The sequence below is a fragment of the Crocodylus porosus genome, unplaced genomic scaffold (assembly GCF_001723895.1).
Source record: "Crocodylus porosus isolate Cpor-Errol unplaced genomic scaffold, CroPor_comp1, whole genome shotgun sequence".
Taxonomy (NCBI): Eukaryota; Metazoa; Chordata; order Crocodylia; family Crocodylidae; genus Crocodylus; species Crocodylus porosus.
In genome coordinates, this window is record NW_017728906.1 from 63,122,753 (window position 1) to 63,141,172 (window position 18,420).

The 18,420-nt window shown below is 39.9% G+C and overlaps 1 protein-coding gene across 6 annotated transcripts in view; it reads left to right on the forward strand.

Annotated features, from left to right (window-relative positions):
• SCML2 (sex comb on midleg-like 2 (Drosophila)) overlaps nt 1-18,420 on the forward strand; it is a 92,774-nt gene that overhangs the window by 70,371 nt on the left and 3,983 nt on the right. For 4 of the 6 annotated variants that reach the window (XM_019529246.1, XM_019529245.1, XM_019529242.1 and 1 more), the window contains 6 exons: nt 484-619; nt 3,113-3,316; nt 9,711-9,893; nt 12,641-12,754; nt 16,129-16,410; nt 17,126-17,289. In XM_019529246.1, coding sequence (XP_019384791.1) covers nt 484-619; nt 3,113-3,316; nt 9,711-9,893; nt 12,641-12,754; nt 16,129-16,410; nt 17,126-17,289 — 1,083 coding nt within the window. The remainder of the gene's footprint in view (nt 1-483; nt 620-3,112; nt 3,317-9,710; nt 9,894-12,640; nt 12,755-16,128; nt 16,411-17,125; nt 17,290-18,420) is intronic. The other 2 variants (XM_019529244.1, XM_019529247.1) reach the window with 2 other exon arrangements.

Genomic DNA, 18,420 nt, shown 5'->3' on the forward strand with positions numbered 1-18,420 from the left:
TCGGTGTTAAACACTATGAGGTTCTCGTCTGCCCATTTGCTGAGTTTGTCCAGGTCAGCCTGGATCACCTGCCTATCTTCTGGCGTGGATGCAATACTCCCCAGTACCCACATGGCTGAATCAGGTCCAGGCCATGCCCTCCCCCTGTGCATGGCTGACCTGGGGTTGGGCCACCCCTCCCCCGCTTTATTTCCTATTCTCAGTTGGTCCCTCCTTTGTTAGATAAGAGGTTCCCTCACTAGCTGCCTTGCTGATTTAGTCGAATAGTTATCAAAGGTATGCAGATGAGTTAATTTATACAGTACAGGGTCTTCATTTTGGATGGAATGAGCTTCATTGCAGTAGGTGGCACTTCAAAGGCATATTCTCTTCACTGTAGTAGTGTGTGATAATACCGAGTTTTCTTCTGATTGAATGTTCTTTAAGAAAACATCTTTTACTGAATTTTTGTTTGTTTGTTTGTTGGGGCTTTTGTTTAAACAGAAAAAAACCTTGCCAGTTCAGTCTCCTCCTACACCTTCATCTCCACTTACTTCTCCTGATGGGGACAGTGGCGGTACACAGGTACTTAAAGATGGCATTGGCATAGCTGGTACAACAGCAGCAGTTATATCCACAGGTAAAATGGAAATGCTGAGTATGAAATCACCTTGCCCTTTAAAGAGAAATAATCACATCATTTTATGCCACAATTATTCATAATTGTAAACATTGCTGTAAACCACTATCCTGCTAACATATTTTTAAATTCCAGGTCTCCAATTTACTTAGGTAAGACTGGTATTTAATGCATGCATTGTAAGAAGACAGCACCAAGACATCAGCAATTTGCTGATGCTAAATGGCAAAACGCTTGGTATGTGAATCAGAAAGTCCATTGCTTTCAGTTGTCTGCAATAGCCTAGCTTCTGCTGTGATGAGAAGAAAAAAAGGCGTAACAAAAGTATGTCCTTATTTCCATCTCAATCATGAGCAAACTTTACTGGAAATAGCTGTCCTCAAAAGACTACCTAATACCCCATTACACTCCAGAGAACACAGAAATAGATCATAAAGGTGTGGTTTTCTGCATACATTTTTATTGAAAGAAGCCATCTAGGAGAACTGGGCTAAGTTAAGCTAAGCAGGAGAAGTAGACCTTATTTAAATAAAAAAAAAAAAAAAAAAAAAAGACCTTGAACCATATTATCAAATGGGTGATGGAAAAGAAAAAAAACTTGTTAGCTAAATAGGCCTCATGTGTATATTGTTGATCAAATTCTGAGCATCTACTAAGTATCCAAAATAGGGGTAGGTAAAGTACTACCATTTTAAGTTGCGTTTACAAAAGAAACTGTTCCCTTTTTTGCCTTTCCGTTTCCTTAACTCCTGCTTCACAGTGGGCACATCTACACATGCATTAATGTGCAGTGGTTACTGCACATTTAGTTAGTACCTGTTATTGCCAGGTAACTACTAACTAAATGTGCAGTAACTGGTGCTACTGCGTAGTAGTGCTAGTGCACACATTTCGGGTGATGCTATTGCTCAGTAGACTAATTTTGTGCATTAGCACATTAGCATGGGTTTTGCCTGGCACACTAATGCACAGTAGAATTAGTCTGTGCTTGAAACATCTTTTGCAGACATTCCAAGTTAGCATCAAGGCAAAGGTAAGCATGTAACAGTCAAATGACTGTCATATTTACAAACATTCTTCAGCCTGAGTGAAAGGATTTTTTTTTTAAAAAGGAAATATTTTACAGATTGCTATATTTCTCTTCACCACCATGTCTGTGCTTCCTGCAACTTCTGATGCCAAAAAGTGAATAGATAGGAATGTAGAATTTGGGATCATTAAAATTGTTTTTACATATTTCAATCACTTTAAAAATCCAAATTTCATTTAAACCCAAAAAATGCCATTGTTCAACAAGGCAGATTTCTTTCATCTTAATTCTTATGCCTGCTCTGAACAATAGAACAGTGTGTTATTAAGTCATGATAAATACAACAAAGAAAAATCCTGGTCCCCTTGTAGTCAGTGGCAAAACTCCTATTGACTTCAGCATCAGCAGCATTCCACCACTTTTTTTGTCTTGTTGCTTAACCTACGTAGCCTAATGGCTGTGATAGCTCTGTCTCCCTTGAGTGAACAGTTGCTTTTTGTTGTGGCTTCTGTTGTGCTTGTTCGTTTTGCAGAATATGTCTTCATAAACATGTATTTGACTGGTGTATTGGTAGATTTTAACTCTAAAGTTCCCTATGTTATTTACAGAGTAATGCAGTTTAGTTTAGGTCTTCCTTTTCTACTGTGTGCTTCTATAGTTCAGAGCATCTATCAGTTGGCTATAGTGTTATGGAGTTTTCCTCTGGGTAAGGTTCAGTGGCAAATACAAATACAGGCTGGGAATATTTTGTAGTGGTGAGGCAGGAGGGTTTTAAACACAGGGCAGGTTGGAAAAGAAAGGAATTTGGACTTATGTGGCTGGCAGCTAGTTTGGGTGGTGATTGTCCTGGGGTTTGGCACCACCATTCACTTAGTCTAATAGGAAGCTATATTTGCTATTTTAAATGTAAAAGCATTAAAGGGACAAGCTGCATGGTGCTTCCTGTGGAAGTGAATACTTTATGTACAACACACACTGGGAGTATTTTTCACACAGTGGAGCATTGTAATAATGCTTTGTCAGGCATCACTGTGCACACAGTTCAACAAATTCTAGGGGTCGGCAAAGAGCATTGACCAGAGAGTTAGACTAAGTTATGCAGAAGAGGATCAAAAGGGCTCCTTGGTGATAACTGCAGAAGAAAGCATATTAATTGAATGTGAATGTTCAAGTGGGGCAAGGAAGGCTTGTGCAGTTGACAGTTTTGATAGCTGGTCAAACTCCTGGTCTCCTTGCAATCTGTTAGGACCTCTTGGCTGATCTATTACTGCATTACAACTTCCATTGTTAACTATTGACAAATCTTGATGTTAGGGAAAGGTTAGGTATTTATTGTATCAGTTAAACTGAACAATATGCTTTTCAGTAAAAGCCAAACTTGTGAAAATATTTACTTCTTGAGTATATTGACTGTGCCTGAAGCAGGCAGATTCCATGGTAAAATATGGCTTGTAATTTTTCAGTTTGCGTGTATGTTAACAAGCATGGAAACGCTGGACCTCACCTGGATAAGAAGAAAGTTCAGCAACTTCCAGATCACTTTGGACCAGGTCCTGTAAATGTGGTACTTCAGCAGGCTGTGCAGGCCTGTGTAGACTGTGCCTGTCAATCCAAAACAGTCTTTGGATTCCTGAAGTCAGGGCATCATGGAGGGGAGATGATAAACGGTATGCAGCTAACATTTTTATATTGTTTTTGTAAATCTTTAAGCACAGCTAAGACTACCCAATTGTGGCTGCCTTTAATGCCCGAGAATCTCAAGTCAGCACTTAATTTGCATCTTAATGCAGGGTTCAGAACGATTCAACTAGTTTTCTTAATTTGAATTTATCATTAAGAATGTTAAATTACATATACCATACAGCACAGTTAAATTCTGTGCTGTGTGGTATATAGTATATGGTATGGTATAAATTAAATGAGTTTAATGCACCTCATTAAACAGCCATAGCCAAACATTTGTCAAGGAAGTTCAGTGCAAGTTAAATTTCAGCATTATTAATTCAAGTGACTCGCATAATCTTATCCATACACACTGTTTGTGTTCTTGGTGCTTTAACCAAGTGGGTGAAAAGTTTCAAAGTAATCTGTTTAGGTTCCAGATAACTGGTTCCATATGTGTTAAGCAAGGCTACCAGTGCCACTTTTATTTTCTATACACATTCTAACAATGTCTTATGGTCAGTATTCAAACACCTATGTCCTGTTTTATGGAATAGGTTTATTTCCGCTACACACTGATGGCAGCTCTGCAGATAAATTATTCCTATAGCTCAAGCTCAATAGCTGCTGCTTGACAGAGTTTTTTTTCTTATGGGTTAGGCAATTTTCTGTACAGTAGTTAACATATCAATTCATAATTCCATCACGGGCAGTAAAAACGGTTTGCCTTACTTGAATTTTTCTACATTAACACCAGATGTGAAAGATGATTAGTGGGATACCAGTTTAATTAAACCCTCATAAAAGATTGTTCTGCCCTACCGTATTAAAATATCCTTACCCACATGTAGCAGAACTTTGCTAATCTTTATGCTCAGCTTGAACGCAAGTATGCTCACAAAAATGGAGGCTCTTGTTACTTCTCAGTAAAAATATGAATAGCTATCTGCAAGTGAGGTTCTGAAACTGTGACATCTTTATTTGTAAAAATTATAAGCAGAAATTACTAGCATAGTGTCATAAATAAAGGAAGCAACTGTCAGATTACATGAACAAAATATATTTTGCAATGTGCATTATTTTATATTTTTATTATTATTATAAGGGCTAAATCATGCCCCAATTGGTATGTAGGATTAATGGGTATGAATGATGCTGGGCAGAGAACAGTAATTTTGTTTCACAGGGGATTAAAAGATTTTTAGTTTGGTTTTACTCAGACTTGGAACAAAACTCAAAAACACAGATGTGTGGTTTGAAAGCGTATCTATCATTAGTTTCCATCCAGCTCTACTGGGTAGAATCATTAGTGTTTCCATCTGGCTCTCCCTAGTGTTGTGGCAATATTTTAGATTGGATAGGCTTGAATCTGCAAACCTGTACTGCTGGTGATCTGGGGCTCCTGAAAGTCCTGGCTAATCAGGAGCTCACAAGTCTGAAAGTTTGGGAAGTTGGTTTCCAGCTAACTATGTGGGATACTGAAGGGTCAGGTGAGTAAGATGTCATATTTTAAACCTGCCTAATTTTCAGGGGCTTTTCTTCAACATTGTTGTTTGTGAAGCATAGACACTTTGATAGGCAAATTCTGCATAAAAAAGAAAGTTGCACCAAAATCCTTATGACCATCTCCAAATGGAAACACTAAAAAGCAGAACTTGTGTAGTAAAATGAAATCATGAAAGGGGCATTTGTAGTCTGACTATTAAGACAAACTTCTTGGTAAAGAAAAGTTCTCCCAGGACAAATGAGGCAAGTGCCAGTATTTTGGTACTGGCTTGGTTAACTAGAATGAACAAAATACTGGTCAATATAAAAACAGGTTGGACAGCTTTGCAAAATTTGGGCTGAGCAGAGTAAGATTATTTTTTTGGACTGATGAGTAAAAATAATGTGTTTCATTAACTTTATCATAGTACAGATAAAAAAGACTGTATTCAGAATTGTGAATTTTTGTGACACAAGAGTACAGTCTCCGGTAGAAAACAATTTTGTGTTGGCAGGGAGATGGGCAGAATATCCTTGTTAGGACTGTGCAAATAATGGATTTTTTTGGTTCTTCTGCCAAACCACAAAGACAAAGGGGAGAGAAAAATCACTCAGATTAAACTAAATTTAAACAAAACAAAACACAAAACCCTTTGTTTCTCCTGCCAGAAAAAAGAAACACCATAGAAAATTGTGTTTGCTCATTGCTAAATGTTCCAGTCATCCTGAAAAGAAATGTTTAATTTTAGGCATGTGTAAGAAAGAAAAGGAAATCAAGGTTTAGATTAATAAAGCTGTCAATGGTGAAAGGTTTCTGTTTTTCCTCTTTTACCCAATCACTCAGGTTAAAGCACTAAACCAGAATAAGGGCTATCACAGCTCAGTGGGAGATGAGTCAGTCTCCTACCTTCTAGGTAAGTGCTTTAACCCATGAAGTAATGGCTAGGTACAGACATTCAAAAAACCCTAAGGCAACATCGATCTTAGGCAGTTTTCTGTAAGCGGTGTAGTTTAGATTGGTAGCGAACAAAACACACATTTGCCCTTCAATTAGGGGTGCAAATCTTAGACCGAGTTATGCCATTTTTAAACCAGTTTATGTGCCCCAACCTTTTGTTCTGATATGGGCAAAGACCAGTTTTGCATGCTGAACATCTGTTTTGTTATGGGTATAGACTAGTTTCTGATCACTTATACTGGTAAAAGTATAATGTCTGTACCTAGCCCATGGGTTAACAGGACACAGTTCTGATGCCACTGACACAGTTTTGTGATCTAGCCTGTTTTATTTTTTCCATCTGAAACTATCTGGGAAATTCAACCTATATTTGCAGATAGTTTGGGTATGACTAAAATCATGTTTTTCAATTAATTTCTTGTCCATTGATAAAATTTCATCCAACGTTTTGGCAAGCTTCTCCAATATCCAGATTCTATGGCAATAGCCAGGGATTTATGGAAACCACCAGAAAACTGTCTCAATGAGAACAGGAAAGTTCTTGAATATTTTTAAATGATAGTATTTTATGAGAGGCACGGTGGCTGCCACTGATTCCACAGTCCTCTAATCCCATGATTGCTGTGACACATTGCAGGGTACAGAGAAGGTTTCCTTTGCCCAGATTATTTATAGATTCCTTAATGGTGGGATTTTACATGGTATCTGAGTGTCTCACCCATGTTTTCTATATTTGTCTTCAGAAAATGTTGTGAGGTAAAAAAGTATTATTTGTATTTAAAGTGGGAAGCTGGGGCAAGAAAAATAGTGAATTCATTCAATAAGAGAACATATGAATAGACCACAAGACTATCCTGAGAGGCTTTTAATTTTTGTTGGGTTGATTGATTTTTGTAGTATGTCTGTCAGTAGATTTCTGTAACTGATTGGGTACCAAGTAGAAGCCAGCTCCTTGGGATATCTTAAAATAGGAAGTAGAGGGCTTCATAGGCGCGTCCACACATGCAATTGTGTGCTTGCAGTAGCTCACATAGAACGGGTGCAAATTTTAGCTGAGGATTTTTGCATCAGTGCACATCTCCAGACATGCACTTTGGCTTGGAGCAAGTTGTGCCCCTTGGGGCAAAATAACCCTGCGTGGCTCCTCCTGGTTCTGCAGCCAGGGGGAGCTAGAGCCCAGGGCCAGTACCTGTGCTGGCCCCAGCAGTATAAAAAGCTGCCCTGGCAAGTTGCTTAGAGCTGCTCGCTCTCAGGAGCTTCTGGGGCCCAGCCAATTGGTATCTGGGGACACTACCCCCTTGTGCCAGCTGAACTGTTGCAGCAGCTCTGAGACGTCCCTGCACCCTTTGCCCACTGCAGCAGTCTGGCAGTGGGGGCTGCTGCCTGTCTGTGACCTGCTGCCACCTGTGACATCATGTGGCCCCAAATTTGTGCACCTGCAGACACGGATGGGCACTGCACAGCCAGTAGAGGCGTCTACCCCTCTGGGCCAGCTACCAGTGGGCTGTGGCTCCAGGGTTGGCCTTTGTGCAGTACTGCTGCCATGTGTGCCCCTGTCCGGCTATCAGGGCAGCTATCACCAGGAAGATGTCCCCAATGTGATGGCCTGCTTTGAACTGTCAGAAAATTGTCAGGGGAAAAAAAGGCCCCGCATTCACTGACTGTAGCAACCGTCATTGGGGCCTTTGGATATTCATGGCAGAGCCCACCCCGCCCCCGAGCAGCCCCAAGCTGTCAGACAACATGGGGCACCACGCGGCACCCTGCCTACACACGCTGTCTGACAGCAGCAGCATGGGTGCCAGGTGGATGGGGCCAATCCCTGCTGCCCCCTGTGCAGTGCGGGGGGGCTCTACCATGAGGCCCTGATGGCCACTGCTACAGCTGGTGAGTACAGGGCTTCTTTTTTATTTATTTTTTTTTAAGTACTGGGAGGCTGGGGCCAGGTGGGGCAGCCATCAGGGGGCTGGGGGAGCAGGCTAGGGTTGGGTAGGGCAGCAATTCGGAGGGGTTGGGGGAGCGGGCAGGGGATGGGACCAGGCGGGGCAGTGATTTGGGGGGCTGGGGGAGTGACCAGGGGATGGCACTGGGTAGGGCAGCAATCTGGGGGGTTCTCTGCCAGAGGGGCTCTGTGGAGGACCCGAGCCTCCATTGCCTCAGGTCATGGCCAGGGATCATGCCCTGCCCGGCTTTCTTTTCCCAGGGTATTTTTTTGACCCCTGGATATCCAGGGGTCTAATTTTTTCCCCTCACTGAAAATTTGAACACTTTTTTTGTTCCCGCACGTGCCTCTTGCAGCATCTCAAATGGCTTTGAGACACTGCAAGGGTGCCCTTGTCTGTACATGCCCTTTGTGGCTAACCCTAAGGTGTTGCAGTGAATCCTTATGATTTTGTTGGGATTTCAAAGTCCAATTAGCTCAAGTATGCCTAGTATTTTCTTTGCCATAGAAAACTAGAGCCAGAGTTTCTCTCTAATATAATTATTCTCAAAACCCAGTAATTTCCCATCATTAAAGCAAATTAACAAGTTTTTATTTTATTGTTTATATTTAATTATACTTATTGCAGTTACACAATACCTTTACAAACTTGCTTCAGATTAGAAATATTAGCTGTGTTTTAAAGTTGGTTATTGTCCCTTTTTGGTAATGCAGTGCTTTAAATTAGCATATTGTATGTCTGCTAATTCAGATTTTTGTGAATAATGGCTTATTTAGTGCTTTTTTTCCTTTGAAAGCACTTCTGTACTTCAGGCAGGGGAAGTAATCTCCTGCAGTTCTCCTTAGTTTTTGTAGGGACTTCTAAAAAGTAAATTTTTTGTCTCACCTAAAAATAGCTGGTTAACTGGAAAAGCAAGAAAGCATCTAGAGTTCAAGACCGTATTTTTAGTCATATGTTTAACTTTAATTTTGTTACCTCTTAGATTTGTGATCTTTGACATTAAACATATTTCTGGTTCTAGAATGCATAGGTAATCTCATATAAATTGTTTACCTAGGATATGTCTACATTGTTTGTGAGCCATGCTAGCTAGCCCTGTTGTGAAACGCAGCACACATGCTCTGTACATGCTGTAGCTGGAAAAAACACCTGCTATTACAGCACCCCTGGATGTTCACCAAACAACTGTTACACTATGACCTGAAAAAAATATGTACTGTATGTGGAATACATATGTTCTGCTTAGCTGCCACTTTTCCTACCACAGTTAGAATCATTGTAGGCATGTTTCTAGTGGCCATGCATAAATTGCCCTAAATGATTTCTAATCTCAATAATTGCCAAAAGAAGAAAAGGTATTGTTAAGTGTATAATTGTTGTTGATTCTTTTAGGAAAGCAAAGATAAAATAATGTATAAGCACAACAGGCTGTGATATTTAAGCAGTATGTAATAAACTGTTGACATTTAAAGCAACGTAATGTACCATTGTGGATTTTCTTGTGATTCTTACGTTTGCTAAATTTCTTTTGAAGTAAATGGGAGTTTCATCTGCACAAGGGCAGCAGGATTGTATTCCCTGACATTAAATAACACAAAGTGTTTCATTTTAAAATTAACAAATAGGTTTATCTCGAACTCCTGGTTTAAAACTACTACCATATGAGAGCTTCTGTTTTATTCTCTGAAAATATTTGTTTAGCAAGCAAATAACAAAAATGAAACATTAGAATTTTACTTTGTGGGACTGATTCTCATTTCTGTTAATTTGGTATAATTCACTACCAGAAGAGTTAATAGACATTTACAAGAGGTGTAAATAGTGATTAGAGCCTGGACCTCTGAAAACGATTTGCTAAATAGACTCATAAAATAGTAGAATGATTGTTTACCTATTTTTTGTCTTTGCACAGTTTAAATCAAAGCTGGTTGTCGTCTCTTGTTGCTAATGGAGGGTGTTTTACTATACTTCAAGGTGTTTGGGTAGCATTTGACATCTTCTTCTTACTCATAGCCTCCTTTGATGGGGAGAAACACGCCATCAATCTTCCTTCTGTAAACAGTGCATCGTTTGTCCTTCGGTTCTTGGAGAAACTCTGTCACAGCCTGCAGTGTGATAATCTTTTTAGTAGCCAGCCCTTCAGCCCTTACATGGGGAGTGCACACAGTCCTACAGAATATGACAAGAGTAAACCAGGTAACGCTAAATTACACCAGTTTTTTCCCCCCAAGTTCAAACTGTTTTGAGATGTATAAAGATTTTGCATTATTTTGGTATTCACTGTGCCTCCTTATAACTGGAATCAGTTAAAACTATTGCTTTATGGTTCTTAGTGAAATGACTTCTAGTGTGTTACTGCTTTGGAGGGGTGTCACAGGGTGAGGTCCCTAGGGAAGGCCATGTTGCCCCTAAGGCCCTGTGACCATACCAGCTTCACCCTACAGGTGCCTTCTATTTTTGCTTGCCACATCTTGATGGTTAAGATAATAGATGCTAGATAGGGAGGCTGCCCTCAAGTTATTATGCAGTCACGGTCCTGGGTGGACCCCACTAAACTGTGTGGTCTTAGACCCCTTGCTGTGTCCCTCTCTAAGTAAGTGCCTCACAGGACACCCCAGGCCTTATGGGCTAGATGCGTGGCTCCAAAACCATCCCTTTACTATGCCCCATGCCTCACAGGTGATATTCAGACGTCCCTCTGAGGCCTTGATGTAGCTCAGCCTCCTGTCATCACTGGGCCCTTGGGCCCTGTGTACACGCCCTCACTGGTGCTGGGCTCTCCGCAGCCCCTCTCGCTGTGCCCTCACTGGCGCTGGCACTCTGCATGGTAGTGAGCCCCAATGCGGCCTCCTCCTTTCCAATAGCCTCAGTCTGGTTTACCGGATTAAAAGCAACAACATTAATATGAACCACTGGACTATAACATATCAGCAACCATAACCCCGGAGGTCACACTGTCCCTTTTAAGAGGGTCAGTTTCTCCCTCAGCAATGCGTGCCTCCTAGCCCCGGATACTTTAGGAGCTTCTAAACCTCATTAGTCTCACCAAGAGCAACACTGGCACCCAGGTATCTTTGTGGGGCTTTTCTGCATGAATTCCACTCCCCCTGGCAGCTGTCAGGGCCATAACTGCCTTCAGTCCCCAGCCCTGGGGCTTATATGGGCCCAGGGCCCTGCCTTCCTTCAGTCAGCTGACCGGGTGCAGCTGCGGCCTCGTTAGCAGTCTGCACATGTGGGGTTTCTGCCTGGCTCCTAGGGCCCTCTCTATGCAGTTTCTGCCCTTAAAGGAGCAGGCACCTTAGTGCCCTGCGACAAGGGGATGGGGCACTTACATGTGCAGAAATCAATTTGTTCAGCAAGCTGAAACTTCACATTCTGTTAGGTTGGTTTATGCTCACAAGGAAAATTAAACTTATAAAAATACTTCTTGTTGCCTGCTCAAAGAGGGGAAAGCGGGCAGTGCTTCCCTATACAACAAACTCAAGGCGATAATTTCCTTTACAGTGAAAAGTGCTCCCTCCTGCTCAAGAGAGCTAATGCCCTCTCTTCCTCCTCTAACAGCACCAGAGAATTTAGACTGTAATGTATAGTCTTCTTATAAGTTGGGAGAGCAACCAGTTTTTTTATAGTGCTGCTGAAAGTACTCTATGGTAGTAGGGACCAATCTTTTCAGCAGGTGTGCCACAAATTATCCCTCACCCTCCTCAAGTACCACTCTGATCCCCTTATCCTGCCTGATCTGCTGCCCTACTTTCTGCTTCCTGATCTGTTGCTCGGCTTTTTGCTCTCTATCCTATCTGCCAATGTGGTGCCTGTCCCCTCCACAATCTGCCCCATCATACACATGCATGGTGCATGTGCCACTTACAGCATGTGTGCTACAGGTTGGCCAGTCCTGGTATATGGAATGAGTAGCCCGCTAAGGCAGAACAGCTCCATATGTCTTAATTGCAGGGAATTAAATGGAGTCCTTTGAATGCACATATAATGAAGGTCATTGGAATTACAAGTGTTAGTCATTTGGACTTCCATACATTGCTAGTCAAAAAAGAAAACAGAAATAGAGTAAGTCTAGGAGGCCAAATTGATGTTTCCCAATACTACAGCTTTTGATTTTCAGTTAAACATTTTTAGCGGAAATGTAACTGCTATCTATAGGGTATATTATATTTGGCTTCTATAGATGAGAAGTGCTATATACCTCTCAAAGCACTTTATAAAGCAGGTCACTGTCATTGTTTCAGTTTTACAAATGGAAATTGTGACAGTGAGAGTAAAGCAGGCCAGTGGATATTAAAATTGTGCTGTCCAGTGTTTTAAGGTCCAGTCCAGTGTGTTAAGGATTAAGCCATAGCTACAAATATTTGATATTAGTGCAGTTTCAGATTCTAAAGTGAGAAGCTTCTGATAATTATATGGAAACTAATATGTTCCTTCTTCCCTTACTCCCAATTATGTACCCCTCCCCCTTGCTTATAGAGCTAACGTTTTAAACTGGCTACGATCTGGCTGTAATTTCAAAATTTCTTTAGATAAGGTGAAAAAATAAAATACATATTCCATTAAGCATCCTTTATATTGTCTGTAATCAAGGAAGGTTTTCTGAGCTCTTCTCAGGGTGAAGCCAGATCAAGGTAATTTGGGTGATTAACTTTCTAAACCAAATGTATATTTTAGTCCTGAAAGTTTGTGTGGAAACAATTAAATATACAGATTAATAAATCATTATTGAAGGCTTATGGGTGATGCTTCAACATGGTGTAAACTGCAACTTTCTGTGACTTGTGCTGCAAGATGAGAAAAGGCAATATGGAAAACAATCTTAAGATCCAATGAATGAATGAATCGGACACTTTCACCTCATTTCTGTGTCTATCTCCTTTTCTTTTCCTCTCCCCCCAATTTTATTAGTTCTAACATGAAATTAATTTTTCTGTTTCCAGCAAAAGAGGAAATATCAGAAAACAGAATTACGAAACGTTTTTCTCAGGATTCTCCACCATACAGTGCCCCTCTTTCTCCTAAACTGCCCAGAACTGAAGTTCACCCATCTGAAGGTAACTCTCCATCACTTTGCATGAGGATTATTTGTAATATTTCTAACAAAAGAAGCAACTACATCCAATTTGTTTAACTTTAGCCATAACCTTTGATAGAATATGCATGTTCACTGTATGATATAATGTGTGTAGGTGGTAATTACTGGTGAGGGGGCACAGATATTGAGCTAGTGTACATTTTTAGTTCCTCTGTTGGGCTCTTGCCTAGTGTTTTTCAATATTTAAGCATCCTTTGCAAGCGGTTGATGGATGAGGTTGTTTATATGCAGCAACTTATTAAAATCCAGTAGGATACTAACTTGTATTAAAATAGGATAGAAAAGAAACCAAACTACTATAATAACTGATGTAAAAAAATAGTTTCTCTCCGACTGATGTATAGCAGTGGTTGTAGGCTGCCTAACTTGCAAGAGTTTCAAAAACAATTAATATTTCAAGACATTTGCAAAGGCCTAGGTGCAATATTAGATTAGATATTTGTAGCCAGACTTTTCAGAGGTTCTAAGATTTTGGCAAATCCGATTGTCGTTGGTGAGAGTTGTGATCTCCTGCGGATTGAGTCACAGGGCTATATTTAGAGAGAAGAGGACATGATTAAAACACTTCAAATTACAATGGATTTGTTTAACATGGAGTAAGGATCCTTATTCATCTAGTCTAATAACACTAGAAGCAGGGGGCACAAAAATTCATAGTAAATTTAGAAACTGCTTTGGAAAGAAGGCATTGTTTTATTCATAAAATGCACCCAGTAGAATTGAGTTAGGCAACTGATGGGTGTGACCATGAATAGGGGTAGCTCACTTGAGTATAAGAAAATATAGGCACCCAAATGGGAGCAAAATAAAACTAACGATGTAAACCTAGACTGGTTAATTATAGTGTCCAGTATGGTTATCATACTGGAACTGCTGTATCCAGGAAGAGATATTCCACTCTCGGAACAAGCTTTTCTGTAAGAGTCACTTTGCAATTTCTGTTCAGTGTACTGATTAAGTAACTACATAATAAAAGTAAGATGCATTAACTTAGTTTTATACAGTGGTATGGCTTCCTGGTTTTAAACCAAAATCTATAGGGGAAATAAATGTTTTACCCTATCTGAAAGTTTAGACTTTTTGCTAAGAAATTTGAATAAGGTGTGCTATGCATTTGAAGAGGCTTTTTATATTTCCCAGTCAACCCCATTAGCCACTGTCCTCCACTGAAAATCCAGAGGTAATTTTATAATAGTCAGTCATGGGATAGTTAACAAGAAAAATCAGTTTTAAAAAAAAGTTCTGGCTCTGTTGAAACTGTTCTCATGAATTGTTGTTTTGGAATATCTTTTTAAGACAAAATGGAATGTTTGCGGGAAGTCTTCCTTTGGATCTGCTCAGGGTTATATTTTGCAGGCTTTTGCTGCCCATTGTGCTTTGGGCAATTTTCTCTTTTAAGTCATGAAGGATAAAGAAACAAAACTGCAACTGACGTGTCCTGCTGCTGCAGGCATGTATCTCTTTCCAGTCTTGTATTAAATAGAACCTTTGACTACCACTTCTAAGTCTGAGAAGAGCTTTTAAAAACAATCTCCCTGCCCGTGCAATTCATACAAACATCGTTAGGCTTTTATATAATCCAGGTCTGTTTTTTACTTTGACTAAAACATCAGAGATTCTGAAATGGAGCTTTCAACAATATATAAGAAAACTTTTTATCTCACCCTCATCTCCATAGCTGCTATTACCTCAGACTGTTCAGAAAATCCATACAGGGAAAGTTGGACCTAATACCAGACTAGTGAAGAAAGATGTAATTGTCAGACTCCAGTTCTGAGTCAGCCCTCTGACCCAGTGACTATTTGTTAGACAAATCAGGAGTGGCCTTTGGACATTCTAGAGTCACCGAAAGAAAAACTATCTGATAATCAGCCTAGTTCTTGGCTGGAGGTTTTTGACTAAAAGGTGATGACTCTTGAGGGGTGGCTGTGTCAGTCTTGCTACCTACCTAGCATGTGTTAGTTCAGGATAGGTTCAAACATTAATGAAAAGAAAAAAAATGGGCATAAAATTCTGCAGATTGCAATTGCATGGACATTTTGACATCTGTCAGAGGCCAAGCATCCCTCCTTCTCCAAAAGAGTAATGATTACATCATGGGTATAAATGGTTTTCCTGTCTGCCACCGAGATTTTCAGGGTGGCAGTATTGATTTAGAATTTACATGAGTGAGTATGAAACAGACTTTCTAGCTCTTATAGATGCTGCTTTGGCTGGAGGATCATCTGTGGTGCTATTTCACTGTATTTTCTTTGGAATGGAAAGTTTTTCCTAACTTTATTCATCATCCTTCTCCTTCTGACTTCTTTTTCAGTGCTGGGTTTGTTTGGCTTTTTCCCCACTAATTTTTTCCCTCAAATAACATCACGATCTATACTCGAGTCAGAATATATTAAATTAACAATTTTCAATAGTTGTAATTTTTTTAATGAACAAACCCAACATTCAGACCGTTGAGACAAAAGGCCATTTTTGTCTTATAGCCTCTCCATTCATCAGATTAAGTACTATTGACAAGTTATAAGTCTAATTATTGAAACGAGTACTTTTGAATCATAGGTTTGGATATTTTACTGTTGATATAATTCTAGTTTATGACATTCAGAAGTCTATGTCTACCAGAACTATGTATTTGGGGAAGAGGGTTACCCATGTTTGAAAACATTGATCAATATTTATTATTTTAGAAATCACTGTTTCCTCTATGTGGGAATTGTGGCAACTACATATATTCTGCTGACTTTAATGATGGCTGCAGTTTCTGAAGATAGTATGATTTATAAATATATAATTGCTCATTTGTTTCCATTTAGAAGTTAAGTTCTCTTACTATTCCTTACTATTCAGTGAGGGATCTTTTATTTATCTTAGTAATTTCATGTAGAACAAACATAACACAGACTTAATGGTTATACTTACTTCTGAGAAAATGTTTAAACTAAGGATGTGGTTCCCAGATCATGATATCTATGACTGGGATAGCATATTTATCATTATTATCTTCAGAAAATTATTATAGATAAGAACTTTGCTGTCTACTCCTGCTCTTCTTTTTTTTCAAAAGAACATAGAATAAATATTTTTATTTGATCCATTGAACTGTATGGCAGCCATTTTTGTTGTTACTAATATGACTTGACATGTATTTTAGGAACTTTTTACTGACTACTGAAGAAAAAGAAAATGTTAGTTGTGTTGGTACTTGCTTGATAGAAAACTTTGTGACAGCCTTAAAACTTGTTTTAAAGAATTAAATTGCACACAATTAAGTAACAGGTTTAGAATGTCCAGCAAACTAAACCAATCTGTGTTTGTGTTACTTATAATGTGTAGCAGAAACACTACCTAATGAAGAAAATTGCATCCTCAAAGAACACAGATTTTCTGAGGACCCTCTGGATTCTGTACTCAATTCAGTAAGCCCTTCAAGTCCAACCCGTCGAAATTCTACTGAGTATCGTAGCTCAGGAAGCATAGCATATTACAGGACTTCCCTTCAGCCGGTGACTGCTACCTCAAAGTCAGCCCCAATCCTACGCAGACTGTCATCGAGTTCTGCTGGGAACACCAGTTACTATGAAGTCAACAGGAATCGAATACATAGGAGGATTGAAGGTATGATATATGCTTAATCTTTCAAAAATAGTTACTAACTGTTTTTTAGCAGAATGCAAAGTCATTGGGTTATGGAGGATATAGTAAAGTGCTCTGACGTCAAAACTTTGCATGCAAGAGGGGTCCATTCATAGCATCTGACAAAGTAGGCAGTAGCCCACAGAAGCTCATGCCTCTCTGAATCAGTTTATAAAATGCCACGCTGCCCTGGCTTTTGCATCATGCTGTTGCCAAATTGAATTTAAGCATGTTAAATTTAATGCAGTTGCACAAGCCAGAAAAATGTTGCCTGCTCTCTGGTCTTCTCTCAGCTGTCAAAGTCTGAGGTGGAGAGTGCTGGTTACAGTTTCTTTTTGGAGCTCCTCAGGCACTAAAGGTTTACTTCTCCCGGAGAGCATGCCTTACTTCCTCAGTATTTCTAGGCACTGGTGTTTTGGGAATCTCAAACTGGTGTCTCATGATAGCATGTGGTACTAATACCATATTGTGTACCCGCAGATCTGTAAGTTTTCTGTAGAACCTTTTGAAGAGACTTTCAAAGGGAAATCAACTGTTTTTCATTTTAACAAATGAGTGCTATGGGCCAGGATGATCCACTGGGAAAATAGAAGCCGCTACTAAGACAGGTCACCAAGAACGTCTGATTTCTCATTAAATGTGTTCTTCCTGTAGTGACTTTCAACATTTCTTCCTTTTTTCAATAATTTCCTTTAAGCTGCAAGTTCCACAACTGGACCTGATCTCCATGCACTAAAGCGGGAACCCTCCCGAGTACTGAATAAGGATCCTTCTACCTGGTCAATAGATGAAGTAATGCAGTTTGTGAAAGAAGCTGATCCTCAGGCATTAGCCCCACATGCAGAACTCTTCAGGAAACATGTATGATGCCTTTCTGTTTCTTCCTGTTTACTATACTTGAATACATTAGTACTCCGTGTAGGGATTAGTAGCAACTTTCCCTTCTATTACCGTATTTACAAAACGGGAGCAAGGTCCTACGAACAAATTTTGAGAGAGACGGTGGATGATTTGTATTTTTCTAGAAAGCGCCTTCTAGCTGCATGAAGCTTGGGAACTGCTATCTCAGTTTGTTCTCTCCATGCAGTGACCTTTGTTCAGCTGACCTAAATAGCTGTTACTTACTTCGTTGTATGGTCAGTATCTGTTCCCTAGCACTCCATGTTCTGACAGCAAGCAAGGAGCACCATCCATACTAGTTTTTAAGGTAGAAACTGTAGCTCACTGAGATGTAGCCACTTGTGACTTTGGAAACTTGTGGACCCTAGCTCCCACCTGAGAGCATTTCTGGTCAGTTCTGATAGTTTGCAAAATGGTCATTGTATCCCTTTATATTAAAAGTCAGATACACATCTTAGTTATAATTAAATCCAATTTACTTAGAAGAAAAATCTAAAACAAAAATGAAAATGCATTTCCACGATTATAGGCAAAACTGCAAAGTTCCACCAAAACTAGCAGGATGATATATTCAGGAAAATGACAGTTCAGCAGCTGTAACTGTGCTCAGTTTACTCTGTTCTTTGTTTGCTGTGCTAGTTTGTGCTAGGCTGCTTAGTAGAGAGCTGCTCTATTACCTCAAAAAGTCTGTCTCCAACTGGGTGGGGCTGGCACTTTTTTTAGTAGATCTATTAGCGAGTTACTCACCTAGCTTCCGTATCAGTGCCAGTCAGCTCTATATTCAGGGTATCCAGCCAGTTTATTTCACATGGGGCAACCTTGTGCACACGGCAGACGAACGAGCAAGCAGATATAACCACAATTGCCATCTTACCTCAGACCTTGAGAGGAGCAACCCAGGCTCTGTGCATCTTCCTGAGCTTCCTCTCCCCTCTTGTGCTCTGCCTCTGGGTCTTTTAGCTCTCTTTATGGCTCTGCCATTATTCCTGAATCACCAACAGGGATCCTTGTTTTCTCTGATTAAAGAAAAAAATCCTCAATTTTCAGATTTAAAAAGTACCCCAAAATCCACATTTTTCTCCCTCTCTCTCT